The 24,307-nt window shown below is 48.9% G+C and overlaps 1 protein-coding gene across 1 annotated transcript in view; it reads left to right on the forward strand.

The window, feature by feature from the left end:
- The first annotated feature begins 586 nt into the window (after positions 1 to 586).
- LMX1B (LIM homeobox transcription factor 1 beta) overlaps positions 587 to 24,307 on the forward strand; it is an 84,525-nt gene continuing 60,804 nt past the window's right edge. Inside the window, exons 1-2 of the mRNA XM_021543808.2 lie at positions 587 to 750; positions 1,069 to 1,255. Of these exons, the coding sequence (XP_021399483.1) occupies positions 612 to 750; positions 1,069 to 1,255 (326 nt within the window). The 5' untranslated portion in view covers positions 587 to 611. The remainder of the gene's footprint in view (positions 751 to 1,068; positions 1,256 to 24,307) is intronic.

Raw genomic sequence — 24,307 nt, forward strand, 5'->3', positions numbered from 1 at the left:
CGCGGAGCCGGCCGCCCCGGGCGCCGCCGCGCTTGAGGGGCCGCAGGGGCCCGGCGGGGCCAGGGCACTATTTGACGTCGAGGAGACGGATCACCGCGGCGCAGCGATACGCCGCGCACCAATGGAGTTCAAATGTCAGCAAGTTTGAGGAGGGGTGAGGCGCCGGGGGGTGTGTTCCTCCGCCGCGGCCCCTGCTCTAAACGGCGCGGCTCCTCGGGCCGCCGCACGGCTCAGGGGCTGGGAGCGCCGGGAGCCCCTGCCCCGCCCGGCCCGCCGCGCCCGCGCTCCGCCCGGCACGGCCCGCCCCGGGAGGGCCCTCCGCGCCAAGCAGGGCGTGGGTCCGGCGCTGCCGGCGAGCAGGTGACACCGCGGCTGCCCGGCGCCGTGTGCGCGGCATGTGCGCGCCCGTGTAGCGGGGCGGCCCCATGGGCGGCGGCGCCGGCTCCTGCCTCTGCCCCCCGTCTCTGGAAGCCCGGGCAGGAAACGCTCCTCATGTCTTCCAGATAAAAATAAAAGCGACTCCTTCCTCCCGGCCGCAGAGTGTCCCCGCGCCCGGCCCGACGCGGGGCTGAGCTGGCCCCGCCGCCCGGTAGCGCCTCTCGCCGCCGCTCATGGACATCGCGACGGGTCCCGAGTCCTTGGAGAGGTGCTTCCCGCGGGGCCCACCGGACTGCGCCAAGATGCTGGACGGCATTAAAATGGAAGACCACCCCCTGCGCTCGGGGCCGGCCACGCTGGGAGTGCTGCTGGGTGAGTTGCCGGCCGCTTCTTGACTACGCCGAAAGCGGTCCCGCGCACCGCTCGGCGCCCGGGGCTGCGCTCCGAGGGGCCCGGCCGGTCTGATGCCGACTGCTGCCGGTCAGTCCCTGACCGGTGCGGGGCGCGGGACTGTCTCGCCGGCATGTGCGGCGCGCGGGACCGGCGGCAGCCGTCGAGCTCGGTGTTACCGACCGGCTGGGCCGGGCGGACCGCGCTGCCCGGGACGGGGACTGGGGAGCGGGGCCGGGTTGTGTCGGGGCTGGGAGCGGGGCCAGGGCCGGCGCCTGACGCCGCCGTCTGCCGTTGCAGGGTCGGAGTGCCAGCACCAGGCCGTCTGCGAGGGCTGCCAGCGGCCCATCTCGGACCGGTTCCTGATGCGGGTGAACGAGTCCTCCTGGCATGAGGAGTGCCTCCAGTGCGCCGCGTGCCAGCAGGCGCTCACCACCAGCTGCTACTTCCGGGACCGCAAGCTCTACTGCAAGCAGGACTACCAACAGTAAGGGCGCGGGGGGCGGCGGGGGTCCCGCCGGGGCGGCCCGGCCCGGCCCGGGGCGCGCGGCGGACTCTGGGCGTGTTCCCGATCGGGCCGCGCCCCGTGCCCGGCAGAGCGGGGCAGCCCGGCACCGGGCTCACGGCCACGGCTGGCGGCCACGGCGAGCGGGGACCCCGGCGTGGGCTGCGCGGCGGGCACGAATGGGACCGAAGACACCGAGCCGTGGCGTCCGACCCAGGCAGGGCTGCCTCCCGCCCCGGGCCCGCCGCGCTCCGGTACCGTGCGGTGCCGTCGGAGGGGACGGCGATGCGGCGGCCCGGCCCGGTTTGGGCTGCGCAGGCAGCGCCGCGCTCAGAGCCGTCCCGCGGCGCTCTCCCGCCCGCCCCGAGCCTCGTCCCGCCGCCGCCCGCTGCCCCGGAGTCGCTCCGAGGGGCCCGGGGCCGCCGCAGCGCCGCCCGGCCCGCAGAACGGCCGATGCCCCTGCCCGGCTGCTGCGGGCCGGCCCGCTGGAGCGGCCGTCGGGCGCGGCGGGGCCCGGCCGAGGGAGCGGCGCAGCGGCGGGAGAAGCCCGGGCTGGGCTCGGCCGCGGCCCCGGCCCCGCCGTTGCCCGCGCTCTCTCTTATTCCGGCTTTATCCCCAAATGTCAGGCGCTGTCGGGAGCGGCCCCCGCCGCGCCGCGGCCCCGCGCAGGGACGGAGCCCGGCCCCGAGCCGGGCCGCCCTCCCCTGCAGAAGCCCACTTCATGCTTGTCACCTAAATTGAGGATCCTTTTTGTGCCGGGAGGGGGGCGAACATGGGCATTTCAATCACTAGGACATAATATGGCTCTGCTAGAAGTCTGGCAACAAACAAAGAACAACAACTATTGGTTTGCATCAACTTTTGTCAGGCATTCAGCAGGCATCCAGAAAGGCCTGAAGTGGCTTAGTGGCAACAATGTGCATTTCATAGCTACAGCATGAAAATCCATCTCCATGGAAACGAGTAGTAAATGCTAACATGACATGCTGAGTATAAATATTGTGAGGGTTATAACTCTTGTATAAATGGCCCAGATAAATGTCCCCCTGTTTAGGAATCACAACAAAACATGTTATTTCATGCTGCAGCCCTCGCTAGCTCCCAGAGTCCTCCGCAGCCCGGGCACTGTGCATGGGAATAACTCAAGGCTTGCCCGAGGGCTGCCGCCATCCTGCCCTTGTGGGGCTGGGGCTGCGGCACCTTTAGGGTTTTCTCGTGCCCGGCTTAGGGACCCCGTCCACAGGCTTTGCCTTTCATTTCTACACAAAATAAACCGCCCTCTGGTAGCTGTAGTTGTAGATCGGTGAAACTTTTTTTTCTGTAGGTAGTAACACCTTAGATATTTTTATTAATTAGTAAAGAATGTCAAATAGTCTTTAGGCTACCTAAAAAAAGCATTATTTGGCAATGTAAATATTTACATTAATTGCAAATAAATGTACTCTCTAAGTTCCCAACTTTAGTTTCTGTAAAATAAAGAATTGTACTCAGTGACCTAAAAAGCAAGATCAGAGACTATTGCTTTGTAAAACAAAAATACTTTACTGACTGAAAACAGAATTGTTACTGCTTCAGAACTTCCCGTATTACCAAAAGTGTCCAATTGTAGAGGGGGAAAATGGGGTAACCAGGCTGCCGAGCAATAAAAAGATATCAACATGTTGGCCTTTGTTGAATCCCAGCACCTAGTGTGACATGACATGGTGCCCTGCTGTGTGTGCCCCCGAGGACTGACAGCGGCAGCGGCTCGCGGGAAGGGGAGGGGAGACACGGTAAATCAAAATTTGTTTTCTCTGAGATTTTATTAGCCCAAAAGAGCAAACATGTGAAACTGTGCTGACACGGATTGTGTGCCCTTTCAGAGCCGCAGAAATACTCGTTTCTGGTAGCTAGAGGATAAAAATAGCTGTGTGTCCGTGCAAGTGGCCCTGGGCTGTGCAGCAGGGAGGGTCAGCTTTATCCATCAGACTGCGGGGAGCGCAGCCATGAGCGAGTGTGAGAGGCAGCCCCAGCCAGAGGACATAGCCGAGGCTGGAACACCGGCATGGGAAATGCTTGTGCGCTCAGTGAGAATGCCTTGGGCTAGTGAGATGGAATGGAACGGTACGGAGGAAGACAGAGATCTGTAATACCAGACGCTTTTTGTTATCCTGAGTCCTATTTACAGATATCTGAGAAAAATTAAAAAAAAAAAAAAAGAATAAAGTTTAATTAAATATCTCAGTTCCTGAAATTTGCCTTAAATAGATTTTTCTGTACGTAGTAATGTAATTTAAAAGGTCAGATTTCTCCAGAACTCCCAGGACTATGATCAAGTGCTGTGTATATATCTTTGGGAAAATGGTGTCTCATCTTTCTAATGAAAGCAAGCTTCTGATGGGTCAGATATCAGACCTTACACCTTTCCCTGGGTCAGGAATAATTGCTGCCCATCCTTGGATGAGGGTATTTCACATTAGGGGGAAGGGTGAAAACAGTTTTTCTTTTTCTTTTTTCTTTTTATTTTTTTAAGAAAATTGTTGGCTGTGGGAAGCTACCCTTATGCTTGGAATGTTACAGCAAATCCTGGGGGAGGTGGATTAGTAGCCCAAGCCCAGTTTGAAGTAGTCAGAGGTGCCTGATAAATGTAATTTATCACAAAAATATCATCAGTATGTCAGTGGGGTAAGCTGAGCATGTATTTTGGTCTCTTTTTAAAGAAAGAATTCGACTTGCATGAGTACATACTGATATTTTGAGTTAATGCAAAGTGCTTATTTTGCTAAAATTTAGGATTTTGAGGGTCAGGTGCATTTGATGGCGAGGTTTTTAAGGAAAAAAAAATCCCAGCATAGTGGCACCAGGGAAGGCTGGCTTTCACAAGCCCCAGTCAAGCAGAATCTCTTTGATTTTAATTAGAATTTTGCCAAATTGCTGCACTTTTGGAACCTTACAGTGTGGTGGGTTTTTGTTGTTGTTGTTGTTGTTTTAAGAAGTTTTCTTTCTCAGAAATTGAAACCTTCAGAATTAATGTGTTTTGGTTTTGAGGGGTTTTTTTGGGTTTTTTGGGTTTCTTTTTTCAAAAATAGAAGGCTTATGGTAGTTTTATTTTGGTTCTTTGCCTAAATGAATTCACTTAGTGTATCAGTCCTAACAGTGCTTTCTATTACAAAACGTTAGTGTTTATAAATGCTACATTTATTTTCTATTTGTGTTGTTTTTTTGTTTTGTTTTGGTTTGGGTTTTGGTTTTTTTTTTTTTTTAATTGTGCCTTTCCGGTTTGTTTTTCTCTCACTGCCCAGTGTTATACAGCCATTTGCCCTAGATCTTGCTGATAGTAAAAAAAGATACGTTATGAAAAATAACTGTTCCAGGATACATATTTAATATCTAAGCAATGCATATAATTTATAGAAAGATCTGTATTCCTGTTAAAGTTTTGGAAATAAAGGCTCTAAAAGAGGCTTTTATTTAGGGGACTAGATAGCAAACACCCACAGTCACTCTGTCATAATTTTTCATTAATGCATTCGAAGTTTTGCTCAGGGTGAGAAAGAAAAATATTCAGGCTTTTGTTCTTTTTCATGTGTCAGGTATTGTTTTAGCATCACTTTTGGATGCTATTAAAAAGACCCACCATGTATTTCTGGTCTTCATCTTTGAGTCCTTTCTTGTCGGTGGCTGGGCTCGGTTTTGCTGTGCAGCCAGCACGGAGCAGCACGTCCCTCGCAGGAAGGAAAGGAACCCCACGAAGCCTCGGTGCTGCGGGGAAGCCTTGCCCTCTCCAGATTTTGGGAATGCTTTCACGCGAGGGAGCCTAACGCTGAGGCTGATGTTTCCCACTTCAGTTGCGTTTTAGATTCAAAATACGACAAAAGCTTCCCGTCAGTGAGTGTCTCTCGGCTTTGGGACTGTTCCTTCTCGCAGAGCGCGGGCTGTGGAATGCGGCGGGAGCCCGGTGCAGGAGGGACCAAAGCTCGCGGTTCTGCTGCACGCACAGTGGACAATGGCAATCTGCTAACGGCAGGAGTTGGTGTGCTTCCAGCGTTCCTGGCTTATTTTTAACGGAGGATCTGTTCGGCTCATGGTGCAGCCGTGCAGCGCCGTGAGCTCAGCAGAACCGTGCGGATCGGGGGATCTCTCCAGCTGCCTTCGCCCTGTGCTGGCCGGGCACTGGTCCTTGCGTGCGGGTCACTAGGGAACAACACAGAAACCAGGTGAAACTTAGAGACAGGAGTAGCCTAAGCACATGCCCAGGACATGGAGTAATGATTCAAGTTATGTCATCCACTAGAAATGCTTTTCCAAGTCACTGGAACAGTCTGGGATTTTCTCTGAAAATCCCAGCAGCCCCGCACCATGGGTCCCGCCAGCCCCATAGGAGCGGCTCTGCTGGCTCGGACTTTGCGGCATCCCGGAGCAGCCCGGCAGCGGAGCGCGGAGGAAGAACCGCGGCCGGTTTCGCGGCCGTGACGTCACAGGGCGGCCGTGCCGGGCCGGGCCGGGCCGGGCCGGGCCGGGCCCGCGGCTCCCCGCGGCTCCCCGCGGCTCCCGGGCCGCGCTGGCCACGAGCCGCCCGCTGCCCGCGCCCGGGCCGCCTCGGGGCTGCCGGGTCTGCGAGGGAACGCTTTCAGGATTTGGGGAGACATTTTGGTTTGCTGCTGCAACCACTGTAACACTGGACAAAATAATTGCAATGGAAAGACGCGATTTGCACTGATCCGTGACAGAAAACGATAGGGATGATCTTTGTGTAGTATAGGCAATATGCAATTAAATTATCAGGAGTGTAATTTATAATGCTTTACTTCTACCCTGAGGAAAAAAAAATCATAGATGTGAAGTCCATTGAAATTTTTTTTCACTTATTATAACACACAAGAATACTTTGCATTCTGTTTAGAAACTGAGTCTGTTACTTTTTGGTCTAAATTTTTGAAGTAGTTCAAAGGCATACATCCCCTTTCCAACTATCAATAATATATCATGATAAAACAGCTGGATTATAATGTCTCTTTTTAAACTAATTGTGTGTTTCAGTGGTAAATACACACCCCTGTCACTTCCCTCCGTTTTGGGGGCAGCCTGTAAAGCCTTGTATCTCCTAAAGAGCTCACTGCCCTGGTGATCCTGAAAGTGGTGGTGGTCAGGGGGCAGATTTAGCCAGCGTCTGCTTCATTTGATCAGATATCTGGACAGCTGGACAGAAACGTTCAGGAGAAAAAGGAGTATGTTTTTCCTAATGCAGCTATGCTTTTTTGCTTTTTTTTTTTTTTTTTTTTTTTTTTTTTTTTTTTTTAGTTCCAGACAAAATTTGGACTTAGGCTAAATCTGCTTTTTCTTGCAGTAACAGGAATTGATTCGATTTTATTTAATACTTCTTTCTTCTGGAATGGCGAGTGCAGCAGATAAAGGGGTTGGCTAGGGGAGACCTGAGCCCCCTGCGTGCTCGGTGTGGAGGCCAGCGGGAGCTTTGGGAGCTTTGGGAGCTTTGGGAGCTTCGGGAGCTTTGGGAGCTTTGGGAGCTGCGGGAGCTGCGGGAGCTGCGGGAGCTGCGGGAGCTGCGGGAGCTGCGGGAGCTGCGGGAGCTGCGGGAGCTGCGGGAGCTTTGGGCGCTCGGGAGGAGCGGGGCCCTCCCGGCCGCGCCGGGGCTGCACGGGCGCAGGGACCGAGCACCGCGGGGCTGCCGGCGGGGCTCGGGGCCGGTGCCGGGCCAGCAGAGAGGGCTCAGCGGCTGCTCGGTGTTTGCTGTCGCTGGGAGCAGAGCCCGTGCCGGCCGGCCGTGCGCGGAGGGGCTCCTGGCAGCTCGGGGAGGATGCGGAGTGTAAACACAGCAGCGGTTCCAGGGCAAAGTCAGACACGGATTTCACGCGGCTCGGGCCAGCTTGGGCCAAGCTGCATGAAATGCAGAGTCAGAGAAAGGATGTGGATTTCAAACCCCAGCAAGATGGAAAAATGCCTTTGCTGTGTCCTCTGTGGAAGGGGTGCAAGGGCAAATGACACTCACAAAAACCAGGAAAATTCTTCGTTTTGCCTACAGTTTTTTCACCACACGATAAGTCGTGTTAATGGTCAAGTGACGTAAGAAAGAAGCAAATAAATAATAAAGCGGTGAAGTGACTTGATCAGCAATCTCCAGTAAAGGTAAACAAACCAGGTATTGCTCTGGGATAGTTTGGTGTGGTAGGAAGGGGTTTTGGCATGATTTGGGATGATTACATTACTCACAAGGCAAAGATTGACTCATAATGCAATGACAGTTTCTTGTTCATTGCAGAACATAAAATTTCCACATTTGTTTTGGAACAAAGGACAAGATTAGGTATAAGCAACAATGTGTTGTGAGCCCCAACAGCTGAGTCTGCAGCAGCCAAACAAGGGAACTAAAGGAGTCTCGAGATAAATGGGTACAATTAGAAGAGAATTTTCCTTTCTCCGGGTGAATTGAAATAACTAAATGAAGTGGGCAGGAAGTTTTTATTGAATATCCACCTTGCGGACTGTGTAGTTGTGGTTTGGTACAGCCAAAGCTATGAATGAAAACTGATCTTTTTGATTTAAAAGTATTAGCATTTATTTAGAAAGCAGAGGTGTTTTCTGAGTTATGGTATTTTATAAAATGTATCAGGGAGATAACCTCATTTTGCAGCAGTGGAGCATTAACAGCACTGTTTACATTTGGGAAAGAGACATCGCTTTTCTCCATTAGTAAAAATACATTAACAGCTTCACATCTAACTTAAAATAAATGGTGAAAGTCACGCTAGGCTTCCAAGTCTGAGGGGAGAATGTATAAAAGAGAAAAAGGATGAAAATACTCATAAGGTAAAATGAGCCTGGGTTTTTGTTTAAAATGCAGTGTAAGTGTTTCTAGCATGCATGCTAATATAGATCTGAATCTTCAGTGCCTTGTTCAGGCAAATTATGCACTGGTTTTAGAAGCCTCTTCAAGTTCAATACAAAATGGAGACAGATACTAAACTTTTTTCCTTTTTTTAAAAAAATATTTTTACATATCAACTTACATTTACTTTACATTCCTGGACTTGCTTTAGCTAAACTTATACTTCCTAAAAGCAATGATGCCTTACCCTTGCCTTGCTCTTCGGCCAGGCCGTGAGAGCCACGTCCAGCAGCCGCGGCTGCAGCACCGAGCCAGGGCCAGCCCCTGGCCCCGGCGGCACTGCCAGGAGCAGGGTGGGAGCACCAGGGCTCCTGCCCCTGGGCCTCAACAGGCTGCTCTCCAAACAGCCATTTTGCAAAATAGGCTCTGGCTGTTAAAAAACAAATTGCTGGAAACTGTTTTCTCCTCTTACGTGACCAACACGTGCCCCAGATAAGTGCGCTGCCATGGCCCTTTTTCGTGTGCTGAATATACCTCATACATGGAAGGACCATGTGTGGCATGTTGTGCAGTTTTAATGCAGATTATTTGGAAGCAAAACCCTTAAAATTAAATATTTGTAGTCACCACGGAGTGTCTGCTGTCTCAGGAGGGTGCAATGTTGAGGTCAGCAGGCACACAGGGTCTGATTGCACCAGCCCTCCTGTGCATGGCTCATCACCTCACTCTCACAGAATGGGGGTTTTACCTTTCAAAAACTATTTGCCTGTGGGCAGCGAACAAGTAGACTTTTCTGAGATTGTATTACAGTGAAGGGATTGTTAATATGACTAATTTCAGTTCCTTATTTTCCTGGGTTTGAAATTTTACTGCAATCTTCCTCACAGATACAGCAGAACTGCTGTGGCACAAATGGATTAAGCGCCCTTGATATCAGCGTAAATAAGGTATTGCACATTTCTTTGGGGCTTGTTAAGTGTTTGTGCTCTGATTCTCCTGTAACAGGCAAATAGAACACTTGTTATGGAGGTCATTTCCTTGCTTCCAAAACATAATATTTTCTTTAATATGCACAAAATTTTCCTTTTCAAACACTGACATCAACTTGTGAACATGCAATTCCTATTGGCTTCAGTGAGAGCCATCCTCGCTCATCAAAGGAGGGAATTTGGCTCTTGATTTTACTGCAATCAGTGTTTTATTTATAATGTACAAGAGTACACGTGCACTCTCCCAGTAAGAGCTGATGGGATTTATGTGCACATGCTGAGGACCAAATCCTCCTGATAGCTGTCAGGAAGTTTACTTTCACATGCTTGTTCCTTGGTGTAACCTGAATCACCATTCACTGATGACAAAAACAAAACAAAACCATACAAAGAATAATTGTCTACATCAGTTTTTTTTTTCTTTTTGCAGTTGTTACTTTCATCATTGTTAGTATTATGATAGGGAGCGAGCAAGCTTGAATTTGCAGAAGAAACTACAAATATAGTTTTAAAGCATTTTTGGTTTCAGCCTGGGATTACTCTGACAGAGAGAAGCACCAGTGCTCTTTAGAGGCTGGTTCTGGTGCATCCCGTGTGTGTTAGTGAGGGAGTACGTGTGGTGCAGCCTGCGGATGGGGGTGGTTTGAGGGGACAGCTCTCCAGTCCCAGCAGAGGAGCTCGGCGGGGAGGATGGGAGAAGTTTGAGGGGACAGCTCTCCAGTCCCAGCAGAGGAGCTCGGTGGGGTGGATGGGGATGGTTTGAGGGGACAGCTCTCCAGTCCCAGCAGAGGAGCTCGGTGGGGAGGATGGGGATGGTTTGAGGGGACAGCTCTCCAGTCCCAGCAGAGGAGCTTGGTGGGGTGCTGGGCTCTGCTTGAGTAGCTGGAGCCGAGGTCTGGCAGCTCTGTGGGACTGGACCTGGTGGAGTGGCACAATACCTGCCAAAGCTCGCTACTGAGACAGGCCAAGTTCTCCTCAAGCACCGACCCCCAGAACAATCGTATCTAAGCTGTGAGATCCTGGCAGAACGACGTGTTCAGGGCACGGAGCTGTGTGGTGTGGCTGGTAGCTCACAAGGGTCCAAAGCCACAGGCTGTGGTGGATGGATGGCAGCTGGCACAGGGGAGCAAGCTGGTGCTCCCTGCCTGTGTGGGATCCTGCAGGTCACCTCTACCAATGGGTCTGCTGGTCTTCCAGCATTTCGGACTTTCCAGAAGAGGAAGAGCTGATCCTCCCCCCTCCTCCTCCCGACTGCTAACATCATGGTTTTCAGGATAAGGATCTGTTCTGTTCTGTGTGTGCATGCAGGCTCGAGGCAGTCCTGCCATGTCTCGGTGCGGTGTGCGTGGCGGGTGCGAGTGCTCGCGGGGCTGGCAGCGTGTTCCCCAGCAGCCAGGGACATTCCCTGTGCAGAGGGGTGACGCTGCCCCTCCACAGGCCCCGGGCAGGGGCTTGAGCCAGCAAATCCCTGCTCCCAGCAGTGCCAGTGAAGCCAATTGCCCTGGCGTGCAGCAGCTTGCAGTGTCATGCAAGGTCAGTCTACCTGACAGCCAGGGTCTAGTGAGGGCTCAGCGGAGCTGCTCGCTGCAGTTTTTGGGTATGTGGCTTTTCGCAGACCTAAGCTTTTCACCCACCCTAAGCAGAAGTTGCAGTTTAAGATCATGAGTTGTCTTCACAGCTGGATCTTGGCATGGGCTTCATCTGGCAATAAGAAAAGTTTCCCCCATGGAGTTTGACCCTGTGGGGTCAGGTCCCACTCACACTGGAGTCAATATGGAAAGTGTAGTGGGATTCTACATGACCGTTAGCACCGGCAGTGAGGCTGGTTATTGGTAAGTGTGCAAACAGTGCAAAAATACAAATGGAGTAAAATAATTTGAGGGAAGAAATGGCAGTGTAATCTTGCAGCAACGCTATCTGTGCATGGCACTATTCATTTGAACCTCCCTGCTCACTGCTTGGAGCTGCAACAAACAAGTGATCTAGCTGATGGGAGCAGAAAGTGTTAAAAGCACTGACAGCTCCTTTGGTAATGGAGGAGCAGGCGGATCCTACTACCAGGGATTCCCGCTGCTCCCTGGCTGCTCCTGGCCAGAGCTGCTGTGGAAAAAAGCTACACGGCGGAGGCAGAGTTTGTATTTCAGCAGCAGCTTCCTTCACGTCTCACGCTGGGGCTGCAGGGGCACGCAGCCCTTGTGGGTCGCTGAACTCCTGCGGGGGTGTCCAGAGCTGGCACTCCCGGGGTGCCCAGCTCCCACCAGCTCCTCCGCCCTGGCCTCGCCTCGCAGCCCGTGCTGGGGCTGGTTCCCAGCACGGTTTTGTGAGTGTAGAATAAATTAGCCATAATGGCGCCTGCATTAATTTTATGTGGGAGAATCCCCAGGGATTCCTGAGCAATTACAGGGAGCGCAGTCTTGCCGGTGCAGCGTCCTTCCCATCCTGCTGCTGTTGCCCACAGTGGGAAGCACAGCAAGAGGGGACAGGAGGGCTGGGTGATGCAGTGCTGGTGGCTGCAGCATCCTTCGTGGCAAAGCCAGCGTGGGGTGCTGTGGCCCCCTGCGCCCCACAGCTGGCCTGGGGCAGCGAATGCAGTGCCAGCAGCAGTGGAGCTCGCTCAGCCGACGTGTCCTACAGGAAGGTTGGAAAGCAGGAAAGCAGGCCCAAGGCAAGGCCTTGGCTTCATTCATGTCCCTTGAACACTGGCTGTCTTCAGTCATTGAAGGCTGTCCAATCTGTGGCTTTTTTTTTTAAAAAATCAGCTCATGCTTTGGCAGGGGTTTGTCTGAGTGTGTAGCAGATACATTCAATGACAAGAATTGTAATGTTCAATTTGCTGGATGCCACAATTAAACCTCAGGTTTTTCACCCAACCATCAGAAAGCTAATTGGACGTTGTCACTCAGGCAGGAATACACACAAACAAGGGCAATCCACAGCCCCGGATCCCAACAATGTGATTTTCATCACCTTATCAGTCTTTGGGGAGTCTTCAGCTTCCATCTGGAAGTGCCTTCAACCCTTTCCACCTACAGATCTTGAAATAGCTATAACAGAGAGAAAACCAAAATTACATGGAGTTTATTGCCATTTCAGAAGGAAAAAAGTGTTTGAAAAAGTTTATTCAGGAAGCCAAGGGAAGTTAAGTGGGAGACATTTGCCATTTCATCAGTCTGTTGGTGATAGCCATTCATGTCATAAATGGCTTGTGTCATTTGATGCCAAAAATAACACTATTTTCCTCCCCAAAGGCCTATAGGGTTTTTTTGCAATAAATGTTTATTTGTTAATAATATACTTTAAACAGTCCAGCCTTGACCTCAAGTCTCCAAAAGAATCCATCTTCTCTCTGAAAAATCCTACCAAGTTTGTGTAATTTTTTTCTGGGAAGGTGTAATTGATGGCGCAGTGAAGGGCAGTGTGTTTGCTTTAACTACTGCAGCTGCATGGATTAACTGTTTATAAGGGCCTACTGTGCTTTGAATGGCGACTTGCTTAGATTTCAGGCTTTAGTTGACAGCACTTCCTAATTGTTCCTTGGATTTGCTTAAGTTCAATCAGTAAAAATAAATTTCTGCACTGAGCTCACCCATCACTTCCCTCGCTGCTGCTTCAAAACCTTTGAAACGCTCGTTTGTAGGAGTTTGATTCCATGGATCACCCTGCAGCCTTGAAATGGGGGTGAGCAGGATAGGGGCTGAGAGAGGCTGAACTTGTTCTACATCTCCTGTTGATTTCAGAAAAAATGTCAGAAGAGTTTGGGTGCCGAGCCAATAACCTGTATGCAAATATTTTTGATAGGCTTTTAGGTGTACTAATGGGAGTCTCTAGAGTTGAACATACAACTGACAGGTATGAAATGTGATTAAATATTTAAAAATGTGACAAAGGATTTTGTAAATTTCCATGATATAAAAACTGTTGTTTTGGGAGAAAATAGTAAGTAAGAAAATTAATTTGTAACATGTTGCACTGTTTTGAAATTGCCCTGCCAAAAGCCGGAGCTGGATTTCTACTGGCAGAGTGTTTGTGGAATGTGACCAGTACCACAGTAAAGCAACAATTGTCTCTTCACTAAATCATCAACTACCACTGATTCAACCAATGTTAAATCATATTTTTAGCTGCTTTTGTTCTGCCATCAGCCACTCTGATCCTTCTCATACAATTTTCATGTGGACTTTCACTAAACAAGTGAAGTATTAAGACATTTGTCAGATAATTTTTTGTTAGTCCTTAAATGAAAATGTGGTTTTCTAGAACTCTAGAGGACTTACTTCCTTTAAGATCATCTGAGTTGGGAGAGAGTTACACATTTAATTTCTCAAAGCAGTTCAGCTCCCAGTGCTAGTTTGTTTTCAGTTCGACAGGCACTTGGATAAAATAAAGAACAGTATGTATAAAATGAATGGAATTAATTTTTTCTTTGAACATTTCACATTTGTGTAGCTAAATTATTTGGATAGCATGGACACTCAGGTGCTTTGTATACAGCTTATTTTGGTGGAACTCCATAGTACTAAATGGTACTAGTTGTTTGCTGAGAATATGTTTGTTGTTTATTAATTGTAACAACTATATGATGCTTTAAAAATCTATATTTGAGAATCAAAGCTTCTGGCTTGGGCTGTGCTCCCACATTTATTAGTTGGTTAATTTAACTCAACCTCCTCAAGTGCAATTTATAAGGCAAAGTTTCACATATAACTGGTTGAAGAACTGGTGCCTTCAGTGGCCCAGGCTGTGTGATAGGCAGTCACTTACTTCCCAGGGGCATTTTCTGGGGCACAGTAACCTCTGCTGGCAAGGGTTTGGCTGCTCACAGAACCACAGGATGGGTAAGGCAGGAGGGGACCGTGGTGGGTCACCGGGTCCCACCTCCCTGCTCAGGCAGGGCCATCCCAGAGCTCTGGGTACGGGACTGCACCCAGATAGTTCTGGAATGTCTCCAGTCAGGGAGCCCCTCCACTCTGCTGGACAGTCTGCTCCATGAGTATGGACATTCTTCTCACCTTCAGGTGGAACTTCACCTCCGGTGACTCCTGCCTGTTCTCCAGGGCAGATAGATGTGTGTAGGCTCATGCAGTGGCTGCACAGCCATGCAAGAGAGCCAGCTGCAGTGTCCAGAAGCAGCAGCAGTGTCCAGGGATAGCAGCAGTGTCCAGGGGCAGCAGCAGTGTAGCCTCCTCTGCTCCGGGCTTCAAGGTCTGTCCTGTCCTGTCCTGTCCTGTCCTGTCCTGTCCTGTGCTGTCCTGTGCTGTCCTGTCCTGTGCTGTCCTGTGCTGTCCTGCCCTGTCCTGTGCTGTGCTGTCCTGTCCTGTGCTGTCCTGTCCTGTCCTGTGCTGTCCTGTCCTGTGCTGTCCTGTGCTGTCCTGTCCTGTGCTGTCCTGTGCTGTCCTGCCCTGTCCTGTGCTGTGCTGTCCTGTCCTGTGCTGTCCTGTCCTGTCCTGTGCTGTCCTGTCCTGTGCTGTCCTGTGCTGTCCTGTGCTGTGCTGTCCTGTCCTGTCCTGCCCTGTGTTGTCCTGTGCTGTGCTGACCTGTGCTGTCCTGTGCTGTCCTGTCCTGTCCTGTGCTGTCCTGTCCTGTGTTGTCCTGTGCTGTCCTGCCCTGTGCTGTCCTGTCCTGTCCTGTCCTGTCCTGTCCTGTGCTGTGCTGTCCTGTCCTGTCCTGTCCTGTCCTGCCCTGTGCTGTGTTTTCCTGTCCTCCTCCTCTCTCTGAGAAGTGAGTCCTGTGTCCTTGCAGACTGGGGTGTCCTCTCAGGCCCTCCTGGGCTGGGGAGGCCGTGCTGCCAGGGCTCCTCTGGTCCCCCTGGCCCATGTGATGCTGACCCCGACCCGCTCGTGGCCGAGCCCACAGCGCAGCCTGGCAGGTGCGGAGGGCACACGGGGGGTGCAGACACCAGTGCCCCCTGACCTGTCCCTCCTGCCTCTGTGAAGCTTCTCCTGATTCATTTTCAGGTGATTCATGCTCTCAGCATCAGCTGCTTGTTTGTGAAACTGAAAAGAAGCAATCTGAAACAGTCACATTACTGAGGCTAATATGGATTTGCTCCCGTAAAAGGATGTTAAAAGTCCCTTTGTTGTACACAGACTGAGATTTACCATGTTTTATTCTTTTTGTCAGCTTTCTTTGGTATTAAATCAAGTGACAAAACATTTAACTTTATCCCTGTGCATGAGCATTTGTGCTAATTAATTCAGTAACTCTTTTGACCTTCTGTTTAAATGATCACAACTGGTGCTTTTCCTGCCCAGACACCACCGTCTCTCAACACCCTCGGCTGTTCATGTATTTGAAGCGTGGCTGTGGTGGGGATGGCTGGCATCCCTATGTTATTATATTCTTGTAATAGCAAACGTTAAGAAAGTTAAATGGACAAATGAATAAGAGAAAAAGTAGAAAAGCTAAGGAGCAATTAAATGTAACATTTCATCATGAAAAGGATTTTGCTGGTTTATCTTCTAATAAGATTATGTCACCGACACAAGTACCAGGAGCCTGTGATTGACAGCCTCCTGTACTTTTATCAGGCAGTGTGACACTAAACCTCGGGGCCTTTTGTCCTATAGAGTGAGCTCACGGAAACTCTCCGTCCTAATCCCCTTATTCATGTCAGGCACAGAAAAGAAGTTCTGATCAGATGGCATCTTACAAGAGTGTCACCTCCACCCCCTTGGTGCTGGATGGACATGGGACATGGGACGCTTTGTTCGCCGGCTGTGCTCTTGCCCCATGCTGCCCTGCACCCTGCACCTCTGCACTGCCAGGGGAAACCGTGTCTGCAGGGCAGGAGAATCCCAGAGAGGTGCTAGGATGATTTACAGGCTATCTGAGCTTGTTTATATTCTGGTTTTATTTCTCTGAAGAACGTAAGACCTTTAAAGGAAGTACTTCCTTTTGTGTTGTAAGATCATGTAGTGAAATGTCTCACTGAGCTTCCTCAAACTTTGCACTCAGGCAAAAGAATAAGTGGAACTAAACCCCCTATCTTTTCAGAAGCATAGGATCAATGTTGTAGGAGTCAGCAATCGATCCCAGTGCTGGTATTATAAGTTTCATAGCTCCAGCTCTTTCTTAGTTGTAGGAATTCCTTTGTGCGTATCCCTGCGGTAACCTATTGCAAATAGCGGTTCCCTGTGGTGCTTTATTTACTTGTCCAACTGTTTGGAAGTCTGTTAGTCTAAAGATCAGATGCTCTGAAACAAATCTTATTACCTTAACCAGCTCTGCAAATTCTTCTTTCTCCATTTTTATTGACTTCTATTCAGCTAGAACTAATACATGTTCAGCAGGTGGGCAAGTACATCTTTCAAAGTTTAGCCCCTCAGATTTAACATGAGAAACTATAAATCTTTTTGTTTTCCTTGGAAAATGTGGGAAACCACAGGTATTTCGAGAGTTGCCTCCTCTGTGGATTTGTGAAGTTTATACTGGTTGCTGTAATTCTTGAAAGAGAAGTCTGGGAAATTTTGAAAGAATCCTTCATTCTGGGGCATAGTCCAATTAATTACTTCTTTCCTTGCATGAAGTATTTTTTCAAGCTGTAATGAAAAGCAATGGAATGGGAAGGTTTTAAGATATTTTTCTTTTCATCCAGCCTGGCACCACTGGCAGAGAAACTGCATCAAACTTCCTCCAACTCATCTGCTACAAGCTGGTTCTGTCAGCAATACTCACCAGTCCTCATTTGAGAAGGCGTGTCCAGCTCCTCTGTATTTTTCATCTCTATGAACATTTTTTAAGTAATTTTAGATGTAAGAAGTCAGTGCTAATTAAATGTTTTAAGAAATCATCCCTCAGGAATTCCCATTTCTCCTCCCTGTCGCCTCATGCTCCCCGGTGGGTGCTCACATCCCATCCTGGGCAGATGCTTCATCTCTTGTGGCACTTTGCTCCAGCAGATATCAAAGTCCTTTGCAGAGCGACCTGCCTGGGGTTCCTGCAGGCTGGGGCCTGTCCCAGGCATGCTTATCCCTGCGACACACCATTTCTTCCCATGTCTTCTTAGGACCAGGCTGCCCCAGGAGCCAGGATGGGAACGTTCCCACGTCTGGGGTGTGCGGAGCCCTTTGCTGCTGCTTTGCCTCTGTTTGTTTTTCCACCGTAAGCACCAGCAGCTGCCGGTGTGAAGTGCAAAAGGGAGCATTCACAGCATCTGATTTTTAGAAAGCAGCACGCAAAGGAACCTGCAAGGCTGCGGCTTTCCTGCAGCAGAACGTTTGCTTTGACCAGGCAGCTGTGCTGGGAGCGCAGGCTGGTGTCAGCTTGCCGTGGCCTCGCAGCACGGCAGGGCTGGAGGCGCTCTGCTGAACAGAGCCTTGTGTACCCTGGAAACCTGGGAGGCTGCTACAGTCCACAAATGTCTGTAAACTTCTCGGGTCAATTAACTGATAGGTGAACTGAGCAGGCTGTGTGATGTCAGGCTGAGCTTGGGGAGAAAGTTCAGTAAACGTGTAAGGGGAATCAAAACATTGGCAAAAGCCTTACTGAAATCCTGGAGTGCTTAACAGATATGAAGTGTTAAATGCAAGCAGAGGTGATGTTGTATGAAGCTGTGTGTATGTCAGAGAAGGGGACTTCAGAAAGCATCTGAGATCACGTTGGTATCCCAGGTTTGAACTTGAGGGCTGCTTACCACTCCCCTCGGGGCTCTGCCAGCTGTGGTGCCAGTTTGGGGTGTCTTGCCCTAACACTGAACACATCTGTTGCAGAAAGGTGTAGGAAATAAAGCATGTTCTTCATCCTCCAGAGGGAACCAAGCTTCACTGTGTGCCCTGATGCTACACAGAACAGCTCCTCTTGCTTTCCTTGATGTGTCCTGTCCTGTCCTTCTTTGAGCAAGAGGATCAGCAAACAGGGGAAAACATCCACCCACAATGAGTTTGCACTGGTATTCCTGCATTGACAGCACTTGATGCTACAGCATTCTCATTGAAAGAAAAATAACGTTTGTTTGGACCAAAAAAAAAAAACCAAAAAAACACCACCCTTTGGGGATTGAATTTCAGAGACTCCCTGCCTTACTCTCCGCCCCCTCTGAAGGCTGAAATGATTTGTGAGCCAGGTCCTGTGACCCAGGGAGGCATCAAGCAGCAGAGAAGGGAAACATTTGGAGTTCAGAGGGACAGTGGGTCTTGATGACCAGTGTAAGACAATGCAGATGTTTCAGATCATGAGGTCTTTTAGGATGATGAGAAAATGCCCCTAACAGCCTCTGGGTTTGGGTCTTCTCTGCAGCCCTTTTTCCTTGGTATAATGTTATCACATCTCACAGGATTACATTTTTAGGGGTCTATCATGGAAGAATCTTGGTGCTTATTGCATTAGGTAATTGTGATGAGCAGGGTGGGTTTTAATTTCCCTCTGGGGAGTGAGTTACCGCTCTGCCACATGGGTGGTGGCAGGGGCAGGGGCACCCAGAGCAGTGGTGGTGGGGCTGGGCTGTGTGTGCTGCCAGCCCTGACAGTGACCCGTGGAGGGCTGTTTGAGAGGAGGTGAGCCAGAAGAACAAGAGCCTGCCCCCTGACTTTCCTGATATAGACAGAGATTTCCTGCAAGGAGGGCAGGTTCTGGAACAAGGAAAGAAAAATACTGATGGAGGAGGAGGAGGAGGAGATTCAGGATCCTAACTCAGCAGTAGGTCTGCTGAACATCTAGGCACTGACTGCTGGCCACGTTGGCTCTGCCCATTCCCAGCCTGTTGATCTTGGTGCTCCTGCCCTTGGGAGGAGTAGAGAAGAAGCAGTGAGGCAGCACCCACCCTGTGAACAGGAGCTCTGGGACCAGGGATTTGAACCTGCACTGCATCCAGGGCAAAGCATCCTTCAGCACCACTGCTGAGCCACAGAGGCACGTGAGTCTGACACCCAGGTTTGTGAAAGAGCAGGGCAGAATTAGGGACTGAGCATGTGTTCAAGAACCAGGAGAACAGCTAGGCTGTGGAGCCCAGGCTGGAGAAACAAGCCTTGATTCTCTCTGGCCTAATGCTTAGCAGGTGAGGAACAGCAGGCGCCAGTCCTGTAGTGCTTGGGTGTGTGCTAGTGTCTCTGCTGCTCAGAGACCACGTCCATACCCAGGCTCAGGGCAGGCTTAGGTACCATGGGGCTTGAGGATGGCTTCATTCCCAGGCAGGGATCACAGTGAGATGCCTGAGACCACCCTGAGCACCCAGGTAGGCAAGGGTGCAAGCACCTCACGCTCTCACCAGTCAGTCCCAATGCAGCTGGAAGTGACAGTGGGCACCTTTTGCTGATTCCATGAGGAAAGCCCCATCCCATGCTGCTGCCACGGTGTGTGAGCAGTGGGGCTGGGCCTGGGCTCACCTCACTGCTGCTGAAGCAGCAAATCTCTAAATACATCTGCAGCGAGAAAACAGGATACATAATTTAAAATACTGTGTGTTTGTTAGTTTGTTAAATTGTTTAAAGAAAAAAGCCAACTGCCTGTTGGAGTGCAGGGGACCCTGGGGGAGTGCAGAGGCTCTTCAAGGTCTTCCTGACATTTGCCTTGCTGGAGAGGGTGTGCCCTGCACCCAGGGCAGGAGGGGATGGTCAAGGGCTGTGGCCAAGTCAGCCAGAGCTGCTGGGGCCCCTGCCCCTGGCCAGCCCCTCAGCAGGCAGGGCTGGGCAGCAGCAGCAGGTTTGCATCCTGGCACTGCTGCCAAGGGGACTCTGGCTGGAACAATTCCCATGGACACTGCCAAGCTGGAGCCTGGCAGAAGAGCGAGAATTTCCTAACTGTGACAAATGCCTGCCTGAAAAAATTGTGTGTTTATTTATCAGTGGTGCGTTCAATTAGCCCGAGCTTTGGAAAAGCTGTCTCACTGCTCCAGCAGTCTCCCCTGACATTTGAACCACCTCTGCTGAGGAAAAGGCTAGATAATGTTTTGCATTAAAAGAATTTAGGAACTGCTTATTTCTGGTGCTCCCCTTTGCAGCCCAGCTTTGACTTCTGATGCTAACTGGAATGGGAACATGCCTTCTTGGTTGTGTTTGCTATTGAGAGCCAGTTTTTGGGGGCCTTTTGTATCTGATGCAAGTTACTGTTTTCTTATTAGTTATAGCTAAAAAAATGAAACCAGAACTTCACCCCCAGAGAATTTCTGTCATAGGGGGTTTAATTTAAAAGCCACATCCGTGATCTGTGATTGTGATAAAATTTTCTTTGTGATTTGGAAGAGGTGGCTGCCACCTCAGCCTGGCTCCCCAGCAGTGGGACAGACACAGTTTTGCCCTGTGACTTTGGCATTCAGCACTGTGCTGATGCTGGAATCCGAGCAGGGCCTTTGTTGTCATTATGGTTGAAGGAGCGTTGTTACAGGCAGAACTGGAGTTTGTGAGCATATGCTGGAACATACACTTTAAATATTAAAAAGAGGTTTTCAATAACAATTGTGTTTAGAAACAAATGACCTTGGTTTTCCATTTCTGGGCTGTTCTGTGTGAAGCCAAATGATCACTGCTCCAGGGATGCAATCTGCTGCATCTTGACTTTGGAGTTTCAGGCACAAGACAAGCAAGCTGCCTACTTTAAAATGGTGCTGAGCTAGCAACAATGCTTCTGCCTCCAAAAGAGCTCCACAAAGTACCATCTCTGGTAATCAGCTGGTTTTTTTAGGTCATATGTAAATGAAGAACACATCTGCTTTCCATATGTCTCACAAACACAGTGTACATATGTTTTTGGATGTATTATCTTAATCATATTTATTGGCCAAAGCAAAAAAACACTGAATTTTAAAATATTTTTGGATTCATAATATTATAAAATCAACAACTATAAAGCAAATGAGTCATGTACTGCACTGCAGTTACAGTGTACAATTGCAACAAGTATTTAAGGGCTGTATTTCTTCGCTGGATCAAAATCTATAGGCAACTTTACTATCTCTCCTGTATTTTTGTCTAACAGAGATCTAAAGAAAAATTAATTACACTTCTCTGACTGATTGTTATTCTGCTGAAGTATGGTTCTAATCCTTATTAACATTCTCTAAAGTCATGCATGAAATATGACTTTTGCACCACACTCTGTGGCATATGTTTTCTCTTTCCAGTGTATTTTTCAAACTATCTTCAACCCTCACTGCTGTTCATTATTTTAAGATAGGTTTAAAGTTTGCCACAGTCTCAAAACTGATCCAGTACAGAGCATTGCAAGGAAAAAAAATGACACATCATTCTGCTCATGAACACAAATTGCTTCTGATTATTTAGCTTTGAATGTTCCCCTCATACTGTTTTTATTAAAAGCCCCAGTATATTTATTCTTGATAGTGTCTTCAATTAAGTTAAAAAGAGTCCCTTTTTCTATAGCAGTATGTAAAGAAAATAGTTGTTACAACCGCAAAATTACTGAAAAAACCTGGTTCTAGTAAAGTACTACTTCAGTTCAACAACCACAGCACGAAGTTTGCTGTTTTCTTGTAAACTTTCCAGCCATTAGATAAACAGTGTCTGTGTCTTCACAGAGCTGCACCCTCACGTTGTCTGAGGACAGTCGTATTCCTGCAGGTCTCTGCAAAATGTACAGTCCATCAATCCATTTATCAGTATTGGAAAATCTGTCTATTTGGGTGTAGAGTGATTCTTTGGCCAGTGGTGAGTAGGTCTCTGCTCTAGGAAGAGTTTGTGTAAGAAATTGCTGGAGGAGCTGGGCAGAGCATCTAGTTCTGCTCATTGCCTCCCAAGTGCCATTAATTTGAGCTGTGACAAGGAAGGAAAGTTGTTACAAGTGGGATCCTGTGACTTCTGCACACATTGCACACAGCTAGGAATGTTTTCCTTTTCCTTGTATAAAACAGTGATTTAGGAAAATGGTCTAAGTTTAGCAGTTTCTGTAGCTTCTGCTCTCTTTGCTTGAAAATAACAGATTTTTTTTTGAAAACTCTCTCTCTTGGTGCTGTGATGTCACAGCCTAATATTGTGCAAAGGTGTAACCGGACCAAACATGTCAGGAACATGTCAGTAACTTTCCATAAATTATTCAGTCTCTTTGGGAAAGCCCCTAATTATGTGTTAACTCATTTTCTACTTCAGAGAAGTTTCGTCTTGAACTTCAGAGTCCAATTGCTGGGAAGCTTTTATTTATTTATCTATTTATTCCATTAAAAAAAAAAAACAACTTGGGAGTTTACTGTATTTCTGCTTAAAATTCTTTGTGTATGAACTCTGACAGAGGACTGGAAAGATCTGGCAGAAATAGGATGCCAGAAATCAAAGAGTGGAGTCACTTTAAACTCGTTTGCAAGCAGCCCTGGGAGCACAGGATGCAAAGGTCCCTGCCGAGCGCTCTCGGTCCTCGCCCAGCGACCGCCGCACATCCCGAGCGGATCCTCACCGTGCTCCAGGCAATAAAGCTGCTTGTGCTTTGAAGGCCATGGGGTGTGGAGGAGAAGGCTGTTTGAAACATGTCACTTTGAACTGTGCTGGAGGGTCCCAGGGAGCTGGCCACCTCCGTCCCTCGGAGGTCTGGTTCCAGTCTGCGAGCCCTGGAGCCAGCTCCAGCGTCTGCTCAGGTGGCCCCACTGTGAGATGTCAGGCTGATAAGTGAAAGTAGAGACTTTTGAGAGAAGATCAAGAGTTTACTGCTTGCACTGGATCCCTCTCTATGTGTAAGAGTTCAATATGGCAACAAAAGAGGTTTCCTGCCTGCAGACAGATGCTGCCTTTTTAAAGTGTTGCTTTACATTTGAAGCCTCAGCATATGTAATGAAGGCTATCCTGAAACTTCAATGGATTGCATCATGAGGAAATTCAGAGAGGAAGGAGCTTTAGGTGGAGCTGTGGAATCTTTTATGAATTAATCCTCCGTGAAAAAAATGTGACTATCAAGCTGGGGTCAGTCACAGCTCAGGATCAGTGCTGTCTTGTGTTTTAGCTCTGCTAGCATTCCTGACAAGATGACTGGGTAGGGAACAGGCGCTGGAATGCTGCTGAAGCACCCAAATTGCGGTGCTGCATAGAGGAAAAAATAAAAAAGAAAATGTTGATGCCATGTTTCCTGTCCAAAGGGTACACTGTCCTGTTAGCTGATCCATAGAACTGAGGCAGGTGCAGGATGAAGCCACACTTAGCCAGTTGCTGTACCAAGAGGTGGGAACTAATTGAATCTCCCCTTGGAGTGAATCCGTGTGCATCCTCAGTGTCAGTGAGGCTCGGCAGGCAGATGTGAGGATTTGGCTGTTCTGTGTCACCGTGGGTACAGTTTTCTCTTTTTTTCTTACCATCTCTGTTCCTCCAGACAAGCCACAGACTTGCACCATAAGGAAGCAAGTGGCCAGAGGCAGGGGTGTGATCCTGATTCCCTTGCTGAGAAGTGTTAGGGCAGCACTCCCTGTGTCCTGTGAATGGGGATCGGGGAAAACATTTCCCTTGGCTTTTTATTTTCAAGCAGTTCTTTTCAATATGCTTTTGCATCCTGTGTCTGAAGTGGGCTGGCTATTAAGCATTAGTTGTACACATGTTTGTGAAAAGCAAAACAAATAAACTATTGTTTATTCCTCAAAATTAGTCTCACAATGTGCATTTAGTAATGCTGGAATAGTTGGGAATAGAGGTTGTCTAAAGCAACACATGGATGCAGGGTGTGGTGGTTTATGGTGGATAATGACCAGAGTACAAATACTAGGGTTAGAACATGGAAAATGTGCAAAAGAGAGTGAGAATAATTGTGCTGAGGAGCACACTTCATTTTCGGCAATTTGCTCAGTGACAAGGTTGAGTGGAAGAAAGGCTGTAAATTCCTGTTGGGTTTGGGACTGACAGTAGGGAGCAGTGCTAAGCTGGCTGCCAGCGAGAGTCACGTGGGCTGGAATGGATTCTTCTTTAAAAATGTAAGGATTTCTAAAAGAAAATATTTCGTGACAGGAATTTGAATTCAGATTGTGTTGTGGTGAGATTTTTAGAGGTTGGATTCAGATTGTGTCGTGGTGGGATTTTTAGAGCTTGGATTTGTATTTTCTTGTTTTTACATAAAAATTTTTGTCTGGCAGTAGTGTAAATCTACAATACTTTGATTGATTCAGAGCAAAACTAGTGCAAAGTTTTTGCAACTCCATTTAGCTCAGATCTTCCAGAACAGGGCTGCCAGATGAGTCTGAACTCTCAAGCCCCCAGTAAAGGTGCTGTTATTAAGTATAAATATAGAGTAGCTCTTAATAGCTATAATTAACATGTGTTATAGTTTTAGATGAATGGAAACAGGTTTTGGCAGCAGTGAGCAGTT

This window comes from Lonchura striata, chromosome 22, assembly GCF_046129695.1.
Source record: "Lonchura striata isolate bLonStr1 chromosome 22, bLonStr1.mat, whole genome shotgun sequence".
NCBI classification, from domain to species: Eukaryota; Metazoa; Chordata; class Aves; order Passeriformes; family Estrildidae; genus Lonchura; species Lonchura striata.